At 39.7% G+C, this 18,368-nt stretch overlaps 1 protein-coding gene across 1 annotated transcript; it reads right to left on the minus strand.

The window, feature by feature from the left end:
- Positions 1-15,130: 15,130 nt before the first annotated feature.
- LOC134856532 (uncharacterized) lies at positions 15,131-16,499 on the minus strand. The gene is made up of 3 exons (XM_063872799.1): positions 16,228-16,499; positions 15,557-15,783; positions 15,131-15,459 (listed from the first exon to the last, which is right to left on the minus strand). Exons 1-3 carry the CDS (start codon positions 16,497-16,499, stop codon positions 15,131-15,133), a joined length of 828 nt encoding a protein of 275 aa, XP_063728869.1.
- Positions 16,500-18,368: the final 1,869 nt, after the last annotated feature.

Below are 18,368 nucleotides of genomic sequence, written 5' to 3' on the forward strand. Positions count from 1 at the left end.
TTTATTTCCCAAATGCACCAATTTGGATAAAAGTACTATGCAATGACTGTATAGTATGTCAACTAAATAAACCTTACCCAAATCAAAAACAAATAGCACAAAACAAGACTTTAAAGGACAAAGTTTGTACTTTAATCATCGTATCTCATTTGATACCAAAGGACCAATTTCACCCTCATCCGAAGGAAACTCCTACATTATGGTAATTGTTGACGCATTTACACATTATGTAGCACTTAACCCAGTACCACATTGTAACGCTTATTACGCTTACACAACACTCTATGAACACTGGATAGCAAAATTCGGACTACCAGAAATTTTAGTTACAGACAACGGTACAGAATTCATAAATAATGAAATCATCACACTATGTCATTTATATAACATTAAACACAAACCACGTACATCTCACGCACCTTGGACAAACGGCTTAGTCGAAGGTATGAACCGTTCATTACAAGAATATCTCAGATGTATCATCAATGGAAATGATACAAGATATACCGAATGGTCAGCATGTATCATCAATGGAAATGATACAAGATATACCGAATGGTCAGCAGATGTAAAACTATTTCCCTTAGCATATAATTCACAAATCACGACAACTTTAGGAATGTCACCATATGAAATGGTTTTTAACCAAAAGCCACGCAAACCAATAATGTTTACAGCAAACTCTCATAAAAACGCACAAGGTTATTGTCAACCAAATAAAGACTCAATTTGTTATAACCTACCATTACATACACACGATGAAGATCATTTTCATCACCCACAAATTCTTAAATTAGCCTCCGGTACACACACCGAATGGATTTTAAACAGAGATAAAAAACACAATGAAATTTACCAAAAGGTAACAAAAAAGTTGTTACAAAGGCAAAATATTAATGAACAAATAAATTCACGCTTTACACCAGCCTCCGATTTAAAAATTGGAACATTTGTTTTAATACCCAATTTTAATACTCAAAAAGGAATTTCAAAAAAGGTACAACCCCTTCGTAAAGGACCATACCAAATAATTGCAAAACCCACTGATGTCACATATAAAATCACCGACTCAGATAAAAAAGAAATCGTTCAACACCGAAATAACCTATTACCTTATTATCCAAAAGAATACGCACTCCGCGAACTAACTCAATTATATTCTTTTACAGGTTTAAAAGTTATTCAAAATGACCCACATACGGACAACATAACAAAGGAACAAAATGATATTCACCTCGGAAATCAAAATACAAAATCAAACACCACAAAAAACAATACAAAAAATCTCGATCAAAATACATCTCAAAAAGAAAGAAAAAATAGAAAAATGACAGAACAAATAAAACCCCAAGAACAAATCGACAAATCAGAACATAGAGAGTCTTCACGACTTAGAAATCAACCACGTAAAAATTATAAAGTATTCATCCCACAATCTAAAATATTAAAGAAAGTTGAATTTCAAAAACAACCTTAATTCTACATTTAATAATCTTTGCACCTCTGAAACACTTTACACTTTCAATTTTCAAGATGACATGCTGACAAACACGCAGCGATTCTAGTTCAAAATTAGCCAATAGGATTCATCCAATCCGTCACCTTCTATAACTTTAACACAAACCAACTAGACGAAAAATATTAAACTCCAGGCATATCTATAACTATAACTCTACGACCTCCAGGTCAAAAATAAGCAAACCACTCCAACTTGACAACTAAAATAAATATCACCATAATATCATAACCCTCCCTTATCTAATAAACCAAAGATCAACAATATTTCCCCAACTCAGACCTGAAATATCCCCCAAACAAATATGTTAAATTAGCCTAAAGTAAAAGAACGACCATTTTATTTAGCCTAAAGTATAAAAATCTCAAAAATACCCCAGATCATTTGACAAATGAAAATAAAGACAAAGAAGACCTCCCGATCACCATAAAAATTGCCCCCAACAATTTTTTACAAAACTCAACCCACTTGTCAAAAAACTAATAAATAATCCGACCACACTTGAAAATTGCCCCAAACAACAAAAAATATTCGATCACGAAGCCATTTCTTAAATGCTCTTCTATCAAACAGTCACTAAAATTATCACAAACCTCAAACAATTTTTTACGATACTTGAAACTTTCATAATATTTCTTTTTGATATCCTTGAATCTTTTCTAATACTCTTAATCATTTTTTGTAATATTTTTTTAATTTTCTACACTATATTCGAACTATTTCTCCAACTTTCAAAAACCCTTGATTATATCCACAGGTACGATTTATAAAACTTGTCTAAATGATACGAACTATTTTCAGTAGAACTGATATTTTTCTACTATTTGTAATTTTCATAACATTTCTATCATCCCTCATTTTGACCATATGCAAATGTATACAGAAAGCAATCATCACATTCGCTCTAGCAACAATCCTCCTAATTCTTTTCTTAGAAGAATACTATAATAAACATTAACTTTTTCACTAAAAGAATAGACCAAAAAGCTATCAAAAATTGCTACCCAAAAGTCACAAAGTCAGTCTTCACCGACATCATCCCAAGATAACCCAACAACACCTTCAACTACCCATAATCCTCAAACATCTACACGAATTTCCTTTCAAGATAACCCATACACTTTTGAAGAACGACACGCTCGTTTATCAGAACCACTAGAACCAGTTCAACGACAAGCACCTCTAAGCGAACCAACATATAACTTATACCCAACACTACCACAAGAATTAAGTAGAATAAGAAATCCTAGTCAAAACCAAAATACAGTCGAAATAAATAGACAAATTATACATCCTCGACGAAACAGAAATTTTCAAACTCCCCGAGTTCATTTTGACATACCTCAATCCCCATCACAAAACACTCCAGAAAACCCCATTGGTACATTACCAGAAACCCCTACGCTTCTTTCACAACGTAGCACCTCAAGCCTACCATCAGATTACTTAGGTTCAACACCAACATCTGAACAAATACGTGAAAATCCCTTTAACCCCCCAAACCAGGCATCACGACTACCATATTGGACAACACATTCATTTACACAAGGTGAATTAAATTTAGTCAATGATCCAATAGATATTTCTACGGATACAACAACATCCTCATCACTACCAGAAACATTATCACTACCATCAACACCATCAATAAGCCAGATTTCACCACCACCTTTTAACTTAAATTTTCCAAATAATCTCGACGCCAGATATCGAGAACAATCATCAACAAATATCCCTTTAAGACTAGATTGGAATACATTTACAGCCCCTCCACCATTATTTGGACAACATCTAGAAAGTAATCGCCTTCACAACTGGGCACTTAATAGATTACAATACCGACAAGACATTCACGACGATATCCGTGATCACAATATCCAAATACTCCAACAAAACAGTTTACAATTAAAGTTTGAAATCACAGTTAAATTAAACAACATTACTCAACATCCCTACCCATTAAACCCACCAAACATAACAGCCCAATCACTACCACCACCATTTATAACCACTGAAGTAATATATAAATACGACAGATATACCAAAAAGACAATTGGTTACATCACATTTTATAACCCATACTCAGGATTATCATACACATGTATATTCTAAAATTATTAATTTTTCTCCAACTCCTTTTTCTAGTAATCTCAAATCAAAACATAAACCCTTCTCCCCGCACAGGACCCCAAGATTTATTAGTAACACATTACGATCGTGAAGAAAACGAACAAAAAACACTACACAAGTATGCAATAAATCAAGTATCACAGTGCGAAACAGAACCCCAAGCCATAGAAACTACAAATGTAATAGCAACACTTTATTCAAAAGCCCGAGCAACTACAGTTATAGGATATAAATTCACAGCAACATTTTCTGAAAAGAAAGTACATTGTTCACAAGTCTCAAACGGAAATAAAAACCGACTTGACCATGAATCATTCTACCAGAGTAATATAGAACGACTTTTACATCTCAATCCCGAAGATTGTAAAAACGAGTTACTCCGACTAAACATCACAAAAAATAAAAACACAGATAGAAATTTAGTATATTTCCAAGTTTTTTCAGATTCTGTACATCAAGCAGAACTTGAAAGATATCAAGGACATATAAAATTAGATGAAAAATACCCATACAACGGCGCACACGGACGATTAACCTATGACATGCACGATAAACACTGGATACCACACATTGGTATAAATGACCCATCAAACTGCAAAGCAGACACAAAAAATAAAAGATACCAAGAAATAATGTTTTTCGATTGGAAAATACAACTCGAAAAAATACAACTCACACGAGATTTATCAGACAACACAATGATTTATCAAGGAATTAGATTACCTTGTAAAAACTACCAAGGTTATTGCGACCCTACAACCAGAACACAAGCAACAATTGTTTGGTTCCCCGAAGACACATGTACAACATTTCAAGTAGCAAAAATACACGCTCGTATGATAAAATTTCACGAAAAATATTTTATACAATCAATACCATATGAACAAGTAAATCCATTACGAAAAATAAGTTCTAATTTTCGAAACATTCATAATATAGAAAATAAATTAACACGTTTTCAAATATATCAAGAAACAGAACTTGCATGTAAATACAGAAACCCACTTCACAAAACACAATACTCTGAAATATTATCTGAATACGAAAATGGATTCGACATGACCACTGGAAAAATAAAAGTCGACCCATACGCCACAAGTCATCCCCTAAACGAAGGAACATCATATATACCAGTTAATTTTCAAAAGATTACAGGTCAACCTGGTGGACATTTAAAGCCCCAAGACGATCAAAGCACACGTTTACAAGAACTATCACTAATGAATAGTACATATTTTGGTAATATCCAATATGATATTCACTTAGATATGAAACTAGACTACACGATTAGCCGAATTTTTCAAGAAATGTCACTCTCCGAATTAGAAACATTACACCAACTATGCGAATTAGAAAGAACACAAATATTACAATCACTTGCACTAGCAGTATTAAAAATACCCTACGCAGGATATTTACTATCAGGAAATAGATCAAATTCTTTAGACTATGAAGGAAACATCTTATGGTTTTATACTTGTACTAAAAAAGTATCACCACTATACGTTTTTGAAGATAAACGATGCTATAAAAGAATCCCTATCTTTTATAAGAATAAAGTACATTTCGTTGACACACTTTCACGAAGAACCTATTTCTGGGATACCGCAGTTCCATGTGGATCAGAAAATAGCCACAACGTAGTACAACTAAACCCTGATGAAGATAAATATTACCTTCTCACCCCATATCCCACATTAATGCAATCACTCAAAAAATTTTCACCAGAAAGCATTCGCGCTATCGCTCGAAACCCAAATATAGACTTACAATCAATAGGAATATACTCAAAATCAGATATTCAACATCACATTAGAACACAACAATTCCAGGAATTATTAACACAAATGGACACAATACAAAGACAATCAATTGACCAAAACTTACGCAAACTTGCCGAAACCGCAGGATTTGCAGACATCTATACGCAAGACTATAGCGGATATTTTAAGGACATTAAAGATTATATATATCTAAACGGTGAAAAATACCGTCCCCAAGATATATCACCTATCAATATTTTTAGCTTTGTTACACTTAAGAATGAAATTCTTGATTTTCTAGGATGGCCCTACTACATCTTAGAAAACCTGACTATTTTATACGCAATGTTTAACTTTATTGGATTTATTTTTTCACTCTTAAAAGGAATCTATAACACATGTGCTATACACACACAAGTCAATAGACAAGCAAGTGTAGCACGCATACTATTTGCAGGATTTTTTAGAATATTTTCTACATCTATAAACAAAATTCTTTTAGACGCACAAATAAAAGAATATAACACAAAAATAGCAACAAGACAGAACACATACGACGAAGAACATAACAATGCAGACACAACACCAACAGCACCACAGTTACCACCCCTACCACATAACCATCCATTATCCCTAGTCCCACGTAATTTTCGAAATTTAGCCATAACACATAATAATTTTAGACCAACCATATCACAAAGTCCCATCCAACATATAATGCCACACCACTCACAAGATGAAAATACTTATGAACAAATTATAGAACAACCCTATACCACCGCTTTTCAGTCTCAAAATAATAATTTTTTTAGCCCACGATGAGCCGACAACTTGGATCCCTACACCGATCAAATTCCCACCCAACCAACCTCACCACTCCAATCCCAATAATACCACTTTTTGCTTTTCCGCCACCCGATTTCCCATCCAGTAATGTAACATCCGGCATGAATTCCGATACTAATTCACACATCTCAGTTTTATACTCCATCTCACAACTCAATAACCCGAATATTGAAACCCCCGATGAATTTGCCGACTCTGAACCATCTCCATCAAATAATTTTCACACCAATTCCTTAAATTTTTCCCAACCCCCTTTTCAACCCATACTACCAAATAACCCTGACCCAACCAATTCTACACCCTCTTATGCTTCCCAAGTCACTCCAACCTACTCCTCACTTCACTCAGACCAATCATCTCATTCTCCAGACACCCCCCGAATCTCCCCAGAACTAGATAATTTCATTACCCTACAACAACAACCCTATCACCTTGACACCCCAACCATAAACCAAATCTCATCCACAATAGATTCATCCAACCCTCCTACCCCTACACCCTCTTCAATTTATACTGAATCATTAGCACCATCATCCACAACTACTGAATCTTCACTCAGCACTAATAGAGCTTACCGCACTTTTAAAAGGAAGTTCCCCAACCATCCTTTCCCAGCGAAACCAGGAACAGCCCGTGAATATATCAACCATCCACAACACACTAACACAAAAGAATTTTTAGCTATCACCTTACCCTCATTTCCACAATACACCTTAAACACCCCTCATGACACTAACGAGACACGTAACTTTGTAGACGAATACGTTTTAATGCCTACCCTTCCTTGGACCTCATATTATCATTTTACAAATCCCCTTTGCTTACCTTTATCTAACACTCATATCGATATAGAACGAAATAAGGACATGCTATATCGACTCACTACAACACTAACACCTAGACAATTTACTTACATTGGATATAAAAAATCACTAAAAACACACACTGCACCCCGAGCTAATGAATATACACTAGAATATTACGATAATAACATCATCAGAACTAACCAAGATCAATTCTTAGACGACGATCGCTTCGCTAACCCACAATTCACCGAGAATTTTTTCATTAAAACACCATATGTATTTACACTAAATATCTTCGATCGCAAGTTTGACCACATTATTTCAGAAGCACTAACAGACACGCAAGCCTACGAAAGTTTTAAAGAACGCTTCCAAATATTTTCACTAACCTTTCATTTCCTTGCACCACATGAAAGAGATTTGCACTGCTCACACGATATTATGTTGCGCACTAAACAAACACACACATATACTTATTATCGTTTCATCCAAAATCACTTTGACCTACACACTCCCTCCAGACAACCACACCATCGTTTTCAATTCATCAATTCCAAATACACCTCACCATTCTTTCTTAACTTCACATATTGCATTAAAGATACTAACCTTCATGGTATTCTTCGAAATTATGATCCCATAACCCAAATGTATATCTTTTGTCCCATCACCAAGACCTTCAACGCAGAAGAATCCCGACCCTTCCTCATCCCACACGAGTTTGTACAACCTATAGAAATCCCCATTTTAGAATTCATCCATAACACTAAATTCAACCACAAATTATATAATCTAATCCAAAACACACCTTATGAATTTGCAGTTGGCACTGAAGAACTAACCACCATTAAGGCACTTCAATTGCTTTGGCCACTGCTTCAAACTAAAAATATCATCCGCATCTTAGCCAAATTACTAACAACTTCAGATCTCATCCACGACATCTTCCCCCACGGTTTCTTCCCCGACGACTAACAAGTAAGTATGAATTATACATATTACTAACTAATTTAAATATTAGAAACTCACCATTATTTATCCATGTTTTCTTTAGAATTTTAGCCTTCATCCTAGATCATCTGAAAAATTCACAAAAGAAAAATAAAAAATAGCAAACTTCTTCAAAACTGTTTAAAACCCTATTAAATTTTTGCACCATTAATTAAATAAATATAATACCAATGCAGTAAATTAATTTATAAATTTTTCCCCCACAAGCAGTAAATCTAATAATGATGAAAATTTGTAACTTAATTTTCCCCAACAACTAGCAGTAAAGATAAAATTCTATGTAGTAAATTAATAAGAAGCAAATACAGTACTAACCTTTTGCTATTTTCATTCACTCGCACAAGAATTCTATCCAAACTCGCACAGCTCGCCCACGAAGAATTGTTTAAAATAATGAATTTCAGTTTCAAGCTTTCACACTCGATAACTCTAACACAAGATAACACGTTTCAAACTTTCCTTTAACCCGGTTGGAAAGGAATTATATACTAAACAAAACTAACCAATGCAGCTTACTAAACACCACAACACATAGCATAACAGCATGACTAAGAAAAGGAAACCAACGGTACCCAAACCGGTTTAACCCAGTTTAAAACTGGATAATTTATTCTTTTGAAGACTATTATAAAGTCTAAGAAAGAAATAATAAAACACAAAAAAGTCGAAAGACAAACCCATACCACAAACAATTTGATTTTTGAAAAAAGGACACAACCAACAAAACATAAGAAAAACCACAACAAACCCAACATAAAACGTTGTCACATAACAGGACCTCTCACAAAAACCGCATGCAATCATACTCCCACTCCTGGCCTAACCCACCAGGAAGGACGTCCTGAGCATGCTCTATAGCCGGCCTAACCCACCGCGCTACATCCACGCTTCGTGACCATACTCCTATTTTTAATAAGAGCTACTCAAGGGTGAGTAACTCTTCAAAATAACTGAACTAAAACAAAAAGCTTTTGTGAAAACAACTAACTAAAATCATAATTAAAAAATATTAAACTAATAAAAGTTTTATAAAATGTAAATTACATTATGCAATACATAGATCAGAATACAACACCAAGGACGAACATCCAAAGACAAAACGATCCTACTACACTCGAGAAAGAATGGCCAACTACAATCAATATGCCGCCCACAATCACAACTCAAAGGATTTAGAGTACGACTTGACTTCGCAGAAAAGGACTTCATTGAACTAGACCAATGACCACCTCGATGTTCAAGTATACGTACAGATCCGAGTAACCAGGCATCCCCTCCACGCACAATCTCCACGCCATTCCCAGACAAGGTCAAACACAAAGAAGTTCTCACCAATGAAACAGAAAAACCTGACATAGCCAACCATTCTGAAATCAGATTTGAGTTTGTTGCGAAAACCCAGTCGTTGTCTTGAGAAGACACAACGATTGAATCTGGGACTTCTCTAATAAGAAAACCCAGAAGAAATAAGATGTTCGCCAAATACCAACGTCCATCATCCATCTTTTGAATTGCAGAAAGACTATTCTAAAAAACTCTGTAAAACCCGGATGGGTGGAACCTGATCTAAACTACATTTTATGATTGGATAAATTAGATATTTTACCAATGTAAAGTATTTAATATTAACCAATCATGATCCATCTAACTAACAATCCACTTATTTGTAAGTGCTGAAATTACTTGTAATTTCAGCACCAGAGAGATTTGAATTTAACTTAGAAATTAGTTGAACTCTCCCGAGTACTTCAGCAGCCGCAATATACCAGTATACCCTAGATCTATTGAGCCTAGCAGAGACTAGTTAAACAACCTGAGACTAGACAGTATAAGAGTAAGATTAGGATCGGTATTAGACTAAGAAGTTGCACGAACCTATCCGGCCGAAAATAAGATAGCGTGACGAGCAGACGGTGTACCCTATCCGAAATTACTCTATGAGTTATACCCATCGGTCCTAACTCAGGAAAGCATAAAGATACAGAAACTGCAAACATACATTGGCATTCATATATTTGCATTTCATACGTAGTAACAGAAATAGGTACGTATACAGGACGAAACGTCGCAAAGTACTAAACAAATTGTTGAAAAATTGGGAACAAGAGTTAGAATGATTTGTTTTTCGGTTGATTTTCTTATGTGAGATTTAGGTATCCGATTGGTAAATTTAACACATAAATTAGTACACTCAAAGATAAATTTATCATTAAATAATTTCTTCTATTTAGGCATAGACATACGCTTAAACTTAAAACCTGGTACAATGCAGTAATCTTGAAGTCAAGAACAAGATTGACTTGACTTTCAATTTTTTTTTCAAATTATGGTTACATGTCTGAAGTTCAGGTGAAATTTTTTGGAGAGCAGACTACTGAGCGCGTACATAATATACTTGAACAAATTAAACTAATCACATTTATACAAACATAAATATATACCTCGCTTGAATTTGCAACGTCTAAATCAGACCACACAACTGTATACAATCATAGATGCGAAAAACAGCATCTGTTATAAAACTTTTTCTTGTTGTTCCGACTTTCGATACGAAAGTAACGGAATATTTGTGCTCGGGTTGGGTTTTTTTTCTTCAGACAAATTTCGACTTTTTAATTAGCCATTTTTGACGGAATTCTTTTATATCATTCGGAAGGTATTGTTGTCTTGAGCTCAAATTTGAAAAGATATTTCACCTGTGATCATTTTTCGTAAATTTATGGGGGTTTAAAAATGGCTATTTTTGTAGAATTAGGGGATTTCTTCTCTAGGTGCGTTCTCTCTTTTAAAGACACCGCAAAGTTGTCCCATGGGCAGTGAATTCAGCGGGATGACCGAGATTCAGTACTTTCTACAATCCCGAAAAGGGTTATTTTGGTGGTAACAATTCAGTTTTGTATTATGTTGCTTGCCCCTCTGTGTATTGCTCTTCGGCTGTCTTGTCTCGTCTACTCGATACAATCACAAGAGTTTCCAATGAAAAATTAATTTAGATTATTATATTCCAATTACAGAAGGCTCTGAGTGGCCAGGGTACAATCTAAATTCAAGTCAAAGGGAAGGGTCTGCGATTTATTGGTCAAATTGCCTAATTGCAATTAATTTCCAACTTATTACGCTAACATTAAATATTCTCTCTCTCTAGAGAATCTCTGATGAGAACTAATTATTTACTGGTCTCTTACTCCGAGAACCAACTATTCGATTCGCTCGCACTAATTCTTTTCTCTAACTAACGGAGAACCAACTATACTCTCTCTCAGTATCAAATGTTCTCTTCTCTGACCAACTTTTCCGACTCTTACAGGCTCTCCGGTACCCTCCAATTCCTTATCTTTCTTTACACTTAGTTTTAGTTAAGTCACCCCATTACCTATCAGTCCTGACATCTGCCTAAATCACCCATCCGCACATGTTTTAAGACTATATCCCTCCTCCTGTCAACTCTGCCACGTGCCAACTTCGGTTTCTTTCATCAATCTTTTCACGCTTATTAGATACCCGGTATGCGTTAGCTGTCACAATTTGACCAAGCACACAAATGTCATACGATTCTAATCAACCAATTCCTGAACTCGGTCAACTTCAGCTTTCGAGTTCAACTCAACCTCCAAACCATGCTATGTTTTCTCAGTAACTCTCCCAAGGTCTTTATTTTATTTAGCCCGTTAACGTATCGATCTCCCAAGAGTAAGGGGAGAGCATTTTCATTGGTAGCTAATTCATTCCAAGAATCTAAAATTTCTACCTGTACTCTATTCCAATCCCGACCTGATAGCTATCAGGGTAATGAAGTTCGTCTATTAGGGGTCAAATCAAATCGGAAAGTCACCTTCGGGAAGCCACGTAAATTCCCCGTTCGTTCATACTTTTTAGGAGACTTAACTCTCATGCTATGCCTCTATTACTACCAGATTGCTCTGGGACTACTTTTCTCTAGTCTAATTGAATTGCTATTAATAGATCACTCGCCAAGCTAAACTGACCCAATGTTTACCAACTCCACTTTGAATCAAATCCTCTACTCCAAGGTTGCAATGTAAAAGCTATATCTCTATCAGCTTCTGCTCTAATTCCCAATATATAAGTTTTTCTGCCAATTTTTAGATGGTGACCCATCCTCATTCCCAGGGGTTGGGCTGGGAAATACGCCTCTTTCCGGTAATAATCTCGGGGTTTCCCACGCAATTTTGGGGTCAAAAAGCCCAGAGGTCAATTTAAGGTCACCCAGAGGTCAACCGGGGTCAAACTTCCATATTTGGGTTTAGAATCCCATGGGGGACTTAACTACCAAGTTTCATTCATATCCCATCAATACTTCACAAGTTATCCCATTTCTAAGGTCTATAATCACTTTTTCCGGGAAAAGGCTATTAACACCGGGAGGAGTCACCGGAAACTTTTTACTCACAAGAGGTTTTTTTCGGGGTCCTTATTTTTTGTCCATTGCCGCAATAAAATCGATATGCCCTTGCTCATTATATTGCGTAAATTACCTACTTCCGGTCTAAGGGGGCGTTTTTGCAAGTGCTAATAGCTTCCGGTTCAACCTCCGGATTTGGTTCAATTTATAATACAAGATGTATCTGGCCACTACCTATCACAACTCCAAGTTTCAGCTCCCTGCAATCATTGGAGGCCGAGAAACGACTTCCGGAAGTTACGGGTGGGTTTGTTTACTTTGGGCATAAAACCGGAAGTGGGGGTCTGAGGGGTCTGGGTTCCCAAAATTAAGCTCCCTTTAACTAGGCCTACAACATACTAGAATTTGAGCCCAACACCGCCGCTAGTTTCCGAGTTCTGATAGGGCCATTTACACTTCCATGGACCGTTATCACTTGCACCCCAAGAGTCTGAGGGGTCGGATTTGGGGGGGGGGGTTTCGCCGATTTTGTCAAATTTTGTTTTCTGGAATAGGAGGGACAATATCTTCGAAGAATTAACTATTTTGAACTTTACCCTTTTTTTGCTGTACTACTTAACTTAATGACAAATCATTATTACGCTCAGGTTACTATAGCATGTAATACCAAACCGTCTTTCTACCAAACTAGAATAGCCATATCAAATGCCTCATCTTATCATAAATCTTCCTAATTTCCGAGTTACATTTCCTTAAACAAAGTTGCGGACCCTTCATTCAGTCCCCATATGAATAATCAGATTCCACCAGTAAGCACTATTTGTTACAGAAATTCTAACTAGGGGACTTAACTGCTAATAAATTTACTCCTCGCAGTGAGACCCAACCTCGTTTATAAAAGCAGCTAATGTTGAACAATAACGCAAGGTTCAGCAACACCCTGAGGTGCGATCGCACTAAGATATTGAACAAGAACATATGAGCTGAGCAAAAAAGTTTCCGAAAAACTAGTTTTAACTCGCAAATTCATCGATTCCAAACCTAACTGGAGGCCTTCTTACTCGAACTGGTCTACCCACATCTGTAGTTCCCCTTGCCAAAGGCCGAGAGTTCCCCTTTTTCTGATTTAAATACTTCCCTTACCGGTGATAACTAAAAGTCTGGTGTATTATCCGGTCTATCCCCTAAACAATTCTAAGTCTAACATCATCTTATAACTAATTTAGTCAGAATAGCCTTTATTGGGGCAAAAAGGGGGTTGAGGTGAAAAGTAATGAAACGATATTAGTTTTATTGAGGTGGAGCTATCCCCTCTCGAATTCGTCTATTCCGAAGCGGACTGGTGGACGCCGTGTTCGGTTGGGTCGGCCTTCTTTTGTAGTATCGAGTCCCCTTCTTCTTCGATAGTATCCACCGATCCCGAGATTTCCATGCCTTCCTCATTTGGAGGGGCCAGTGTTTCGACTTCTCCCTCAACTTCAATTTCCACCGTGTCGTATGTCTCTACTGTGTTAATCCTTAGCTGAGTTGTTTCCTCCGTTGGGAGCAGTTCCTCTTGGTTACCGGATCTCATCCGATGCGGCGGAGTCGGGTGAGGAGCAGGTAATCTTATCGGCCGTATCTCGTTTTGGCCTCCAGTCGTCGACTCTAGATCTTCGTCTTGCCATCCGGGCTTGTCGAAAAATCCGGTTGTCGGGCGTTTGCTGGAGTAAGCTTCATCAGGTCGAGGTTCTTCCTCCACATAGGGTTTCAGCATGTTGAAGTGTAGAAACCGTATCTTGCCTGGTGTGGTTAGCTTCGCCACCTTGTAATTAACTTCCGAGACTTTTGCCAGGAGGACGTAAGGTCCTTCCCAAGGTAAGAAGAACTTTGGCTTGATATTCTCTTTGGCCCACACCCAAACCTTGTCTCCCATGGAGTAGGGTTCGCCGTGGACTCTTTTCCGATACTGGTCTTTCTGACGTCGCTGATTGGTCTCCAAGAGCTCCTGGACACTGCTATGGGCATCTCTAAATTTTCCGTCCAGCCACTCCACGAAACCGTCCTGTGTGGGTAGCTCGTCGTGTGGTTTGGGGTAGAAGAGATCAATGGGATACTGGCACTCCTGCCCGTGTACCAGATTGAAGGATGTGGCCCCTGTCGTTCTATGTATTGTAGTGTTGTACACGAAATTGAGATAGGGTAACACGGTGTCCCATGTCTTTGGATTGTCGGCACAGTATTTCGAAATGACGTCGGCAATCACCCTACTATGACGCTCCACTTGGCCATTTCCCTGAGGAAGATAGGGGGAGGTCCGGGACTTGTCTATCCCCAAAAGTCTGCACATCTCAAGGATGAGATTGCTTCCAAAGTTCTTTACCTGATCCGCATGCAGCACATTGGGTGCCCCGAACTTCAGCACCCAGATCTCCACTATCTCTCGAGCTACCTCTGCCGAGTCTGTGGACACAAGTGGTACCGCGACCGCATATTTAGTAAACAAGTCCGTCATGACCAAGATATGCTTCGCCCTCGTCCGGGTTGCATGTGTCACGGGTCCCAAAATGTCTGCTGCGCCAGTGTTGAACCGAGTCCCCACTTTGAATGGTACCAGCCCAGCAACTCTTTTCCTTCCTCCAGTGCTATGTGCTGCACATGTTAGACACCACCGGACCTTTTTTTCAAAGTCTGTCCTCATCGATGGCCACCAGAATCACTGTCGTATCCTCGCCAGAGTCTTTTTGACCGCGAAATCGCCCCCACTGGTCTGAGACGAATCTAACTGACTAAGGATCCCTTTGCGTCCTACTATGGGGACTACTGTCTGAAGAACAGGTCGGGAATCGTCCTTTGGGAACCATTTCTTGAAAAGTATTCCTCCCCTAATGGTCAGCTCGTTCCATCTCGACCAATACGCCAGCACCTCGGGTCCGTATTGGATTGCTTGCTCCTTTGGGATGAGGTTCGTCCCCAGTGATGGCATATCGCCAGATTTTCCATCCAGTTCGGCCCAGTAGAACACTCGAACTATCGACTCATCCTCTTTTTGAAGAAAGGAAATCTCAAGTGGTGTCCGTTCCCAGGAAATTGCCTCATTGTCGTCTTGTTCCTAGCCGTCGCTGAGCATAGCTACAATAACTTTTCATGGTCTCTTTGAGTGGAACCGCCTGTGGACAGGGACCGAATGCTTCCTCTTTTTCGCCAGGTAGCCAATCTGGTCCCTCTTCTAGCGTAATCGAGAGACCATCCGCGTTTCCATGCTTGGATCCCGCTCGTTGGACAACTTCGAAACCAAATTCTTGCAGCTGCTGCTGCATCTTGAACGACATTCCATCAGGCTCATTTTGCTTGAAGAGCCACTGCAATCTGGAGTGATCTGTCCGGAGAACGAGTTTTACACTCCAAATATAGGACTTAAACCACTTGACTGCTTGGACAACTGCTAAAGATTCGCGCTTTGTCGTTGAATAATTGGTCTTGGTCTTTGAGAGAACGCGGCTGGCGTATAATAGGGGTCGAAAGTATTGCCCCAAGACTAGTAATACTCGCGTCGGTATCTACTATGAAGTTGCCATTGTAGTCGGCAAACTCCAATACGGGGGCCGTGATAAGCTCTCTCTTGAGACGTTCAGAGGCTGCCTGGCATTCGTTTGTTCACACAAATGGCACCTTTTTCTTCGTCAGTGAAGACACGGGACTTGCTATACCGGCAAAGTCTCTCACAAACCGGCGATAGTAATTGCAGAAGCCTAGGAAAGATCTCACTCCCTTCACGGTTAATAGAACTGGCCAGTTGGTGACTGCTTCTACCTTTTAGGATCGACTTGGATCCCTTCACTTCCAATAATAAGGCTCAAATAGGTGACCTCCCTCTGCACCAGCCTGCATGGTTTTAATTTCAAGTTGGCTGCTCTCAAGAGTTGAAAGGTTGCCCGGAGGTGAGCAAAATGACTCTCGTCCGACTGGCTGGAGACTAGAACGTCATCCAGGAACACCAGAGCGCACTTCCACAAGTGCTCCCGAAACAATTCGTTCATCAGCCGTTGGAAAGTCCCTGGAGCGTTGGACAATCCAAAGGGCATCATTACATGCTCGTAAAAAATTCCATTCCATGGTGACGAATGCAGTATTGTGTCGATCCTCTTCTGCTACGGGTACTTGCCAATAACCACTGGCCAAATCTAGGGACGAAAGTATTTTTGTCCTTTCAAAGCGTCGAAGGTCTGTTGTATCCGAGGGATGGGAAACGCATCTTTGATCGTCACATCGTTCAACTTCCTACAGTCCACACAAAACAGCCAGCTCCCATCTTTCTTCTTCTGTAGGACAATTGGCGCACTGTAGGGACTTTTAGACGGCTGAATAATTACTCCTTTATCCAACATGCTCTGCACCTCCTCTCGGATAATTGGCATCTTTGCCGGAGAAGCTCGATGAGGAGGAATTTTGATAGGGCCCGTATCCCCTGTGTCAATCCGATGGGTCACTAAGTTCGTCTGCCCCAACTCTGCATCGATGAGGGCGAACATGTCTCTGTGTGAGTTCCCGTAGTCTATCTCTCTCAGCCCCCGCAGCTAACTCCAAGTTCTTCTGAACATCTTCTTCCAAGTGGCGTTCCGCTTGCGCTTGGAGGTCGACCTCATCCCCGTTACTGATCATCTGGACAAAATGATCCTCTTCATCATCTGACCAACCCTCCACCAGATCTCCAGGGCCACAGGTAGGCTGCTGGGGTAGGGTTTCTGTGACATCTTCTGCTGGGTTTTGAGAGTCTGGGACTGCCGAGGGCCCCGGGGACGTGGCCCGTAATGGTTCGTAATGCAAGGGGACTGTTGATCCTTCTTTCGGCCAAGTCCACAAGTTATCGCAGTGGAAGTCCAATGAACAATCGTACTCGTCGAGTGATCGCATACACTGGATCACCTCCGCCTTTAACTCAGGAACCACTAATGCTTCGATTTCAACGTCTATCGACCCGAGCTCCATGTTACTTGTAATCCAGCCGTCAACATTGACCGCGCGTCCGTCCGCTCTCTCAAGGGACCCCTTGTACGTCCGGAGAGCTGGTGCAGCTGTCAGTCTGCTGTAAACATCGCTCCGGATAAGGTTGATGGTAGCTCCAGTGTCGACTAACGCTCTCACTGGGGTTCCTCCGACACGAGCGTCTGCTATTAATCCGAAAGGTGCTTCGGGTACTTGACAAACGGCAACGAACTCCAATGATATCTCCGTCTGGCACTGGGTACTAGACATCTGTTTAGAAACTGCCGCGGTGGGGGGTTGGGCTTGACGAAAGAGTGACTGAACTTGCTCCGATCCAGTCGTCCTGTCGTTGATTTGCAGAATCCGAGGCGGCATCTGGGAATTCGGGGTTTGTTGGGTTGAGTCGCTGGGAGTGGGACTCCTACCGTTCGACTGTTGGTTTTTTAAATCGGCCGGGACGAAACCTCTTTAGTATCCGCTCACTGTCCCGGCCCTTGGTATTTTAATTGGTCCGCGGTCTTCTGGGGGCATTCCTTCGCGAAGTGTCCTGGCTGGCCACATGCATAGCAGTTGCCACGAGGTACCTGGCTCTTCACCCCGTAGCGTCCGACTCCACTGTTCTGGTAACTCCGACGGTCCTGGTCGGGGTAAGGGTCAAAGAGCTGCCGAATTCATTGGGTTTGATCAGGGCGGGGTAAATTCTCCGGGTGGGGGCAGGATTAATAGAATTGACAAACCTACCCTTCATAGACGCCATATTCTGCATCTGTTTCAGAAGATCACTCTGGACACTCACCAATTGGTCGATTCGGGGGTCAGAGCCCGCCTGCTGTTGTCCCAAATTGGCCCCTACAAGTGGCAGCCGACTGATCTGTCCACCAGCACTGCGACTCGTCTCTGCCCCCTGCTCTGGTACATTCTCGGCCATTCTCGGCCATTCTCGGGAAATGATGCAGCCTCTTTCTGTA

The sequence above is a fragment of the Symsagittifera roscoffensis genome, unplaced genomic scaffold, assembly GCF_963678635.1.
Source record: "Symsagittifera roscoffensis unplaced genomic scaffold, txSymRosc1.1 SCAFFOLD_315, whole genome shotgun sequence".
Classification (NCBI taxonomy): Eukaryota; Metazoa; Xenacoelomorpha; order Acoela; family Convolutidae; genus Symsagittifera; species Symsagittifera roscoffensis.